At 40.5% G+C, this 2251-nt stretch overlaps 1 protein-coding gene across 1 annotated transcript; it reads right to left on the reverse strand.

Moving 5' to 3' along the window:
• Nucleotides 1-820: 820 nt before the first annotated feature.
• OXGR1 (oxoglutarate receptor 1) lies at nt 821-1813 on the reverse strand. Its single transcript, XM_027675182.1, is given in 1 exon segment — nt 821-1813. A coding segment is annotated over 1 exon segment (993 nt).
• Between the last annotated feature and the right edge of the window lie 438 nt (nt 1814-2251).

A 2251-nucleotide genomic window follows, 5' to 3' on the forward strand; every position in this document is an offset into this window, starting at 1 on the left:
CCCTTATAGGAGAGATCTTGCATTATTGCACCATTAATCTTCAGATGGTCACTGAATGGGGTCTTAATGTGTAACCCCCATTTTTAGCCACCTCTGGATCCACTCCAGTCTGTACTGGAGCTGGTTCTCAGTCAGGAATATTCAAGTCTGTGTCTGATCTACTTGCCTTTTATGGTCAGCGGAGAGAAACAGGCACTTCTTAGGTCATGATCCATCTTGTCCAAATGCAGACATCAAGAATAATTTGGTGACTCACACTCTAAAACTGCTTATTTCTCTCCACTATAATGGGAAATTATAAAACGAGGACAAGGTGATTAGCTTATATGGGTACACCTATCCTTCTCCAGGGAAAGGAGATGAACATCCTATAGGCCCAAGACAGGAGTAGATCTCTGGAGCATCTTCCCCTCTCCATTTCTTAGGAAGGAAGTCAAAGACAGGTTCCTAGCTTAGACTAGACACTTAACTTCTAAGTTAATAAAACTAATTTCAAATTTCTCCCACCCTGAATCTGTATCTGCCACTAATGAGCAACTATTTTTTTCTGGAACTGTCTAGTCCATAAAAGAGCTGTCAAGGATTCAGGAAGCAAACACAGAAAAATTTCTAGAGAAATTTCAAGTTTAATTTTTTAGCATTTTATTTAAAGCTTTTTATTTTAATTTATAAGTTTTCTTCTTTGATGATCAATTTGTAACTCAAAACAGAACAGATTAACTCTCCTTTAGCACTGTCAGGGTTAACCTCTGTACTCCAATGGCAAGGAGGTTGTGCCTGGCTGGTTGACAGCAGGTTTGTACCCTTCCTCCATAACTTTTTATGGCATCAATCTCTTCTGCTTCAAGTTCTTGTTTGTCCTAAACTTGAGGAGTGAGAGGATCGCCTGCTGGAAGTTATCTCCTGACACTACATAGAGCAGTAAATTTCCAAAAGTATTTAATGCTGCTAAAGGTTTAGTCATAATAAACATTAAAAGGATTGTTTTCTTCAAGTGGCAGGGAGCTGGTCATACTCGAAGCTCCAGACAAACCCCTCGGAAGACGTGGAAGGGGAGGAAACACACATAGAAGACCACCAAGAGGACAACAGCAAGTTTGCGAGCCTTTTGTTTGTAGCAAGCCCCTGTGTGAGGCCCAGTAGCCAAGGTGTAAATAATAAGCACATAGCACAGAGTCACAGCCAACAAAGGCAAGAAGAAGGCAAACACAGTCAGTATCCAGTTATACCACCGACTAGTGTCAAGGTCCTCAGCAGCAGCCAAGTCTGGGCAGATTGTCCTGTTCTGCTTATGCCTTGGGACAATCAAGATGGCCAAGGGGCTGAGGGCCACCAGGGAAATCATCCAAATGACTATGCAAGTCACCACTGCCCACCTCCGTTTTTGAAGAAAAAGGCATTTAATTGGGTGGACAACTACCAAAAAGCGGAAGATGCTGAAGCAGCTAAGGAAGATAATACCACTGTACATGTTGAAGTAGAAACAGAAGTGAATAAACCTGCACATGAAGTTTCCAAAAATCCAGTTATTTCCATTAGCAAAGTAGTGTATAAAGAAAGGAAGTGTGACTACATACAATAGGTCAGTGATGGCCAGGTTTAACATAATGATGGTGCTGCTTTTCCAGGGCCTCATCTTAGCAAAGTAAACAAAAATTGTCACGATGTTCCCTGGGAAGCACACCAGGAAGATTAGGCTGTAAAGGACGGAGAGGTAGGATTTCACCTGTAAGAAATCTTCATCCTCGCAGCTTGTCAATGGATCTGCGTGGTTTGGCTGAGCAGTGAAATTGCTGGTGGATTCAGATGCCATGCTTGCAGAAATCTTCTTAAGGCTTTACAAAAATCAGATGTTAAGTTTTAGTTGATTTGTTGGGACAAATGCTTTCAATTAAACCTTTTGTCGCTGGAGAAGATGCTGTATGTTTGAGAAGGCATAGTAGTGAGAGGAGATGGGGATTTGCTAATATACCCAGTCTGACCTAGATAACCCTATTCAAATTTTTAATTTTTCCCTTTCCTCTCCTTTACATTTTATTTTGATATTTATTAATTTTACTCTTACTTTATTTAACCTCCTACATTGAAGAAGACAATTACTGCTTATCTGTAAACCTTCAGGAGTAGGAAGCAGACATTTAGAGATCTAGAGGGAGTTTGGGCTTAGATTTTGTGAAACTGTGAACTAGTCTTAACCTTTCAGAAAGCAGAACCATAACCATAGATTATCTTCATTAATCTGAGCTAATCA

Source organism: Neopelma chrysocephalum, unplaced genomic scaffold (genome assembly GCF_003984885.1).
Source record: "Neopelma chrysocephalum unplaced genomic scaffold, ASM398488v2 Primary Assembly neopelma1_25, whole genome shotgun sequence".
Lineage (NCBI taxonomy): Eukaryota > Metazoa > Chordata > Aves > Passeriformes > Pipridae > Neopelma > Neopelma chrysocephalum.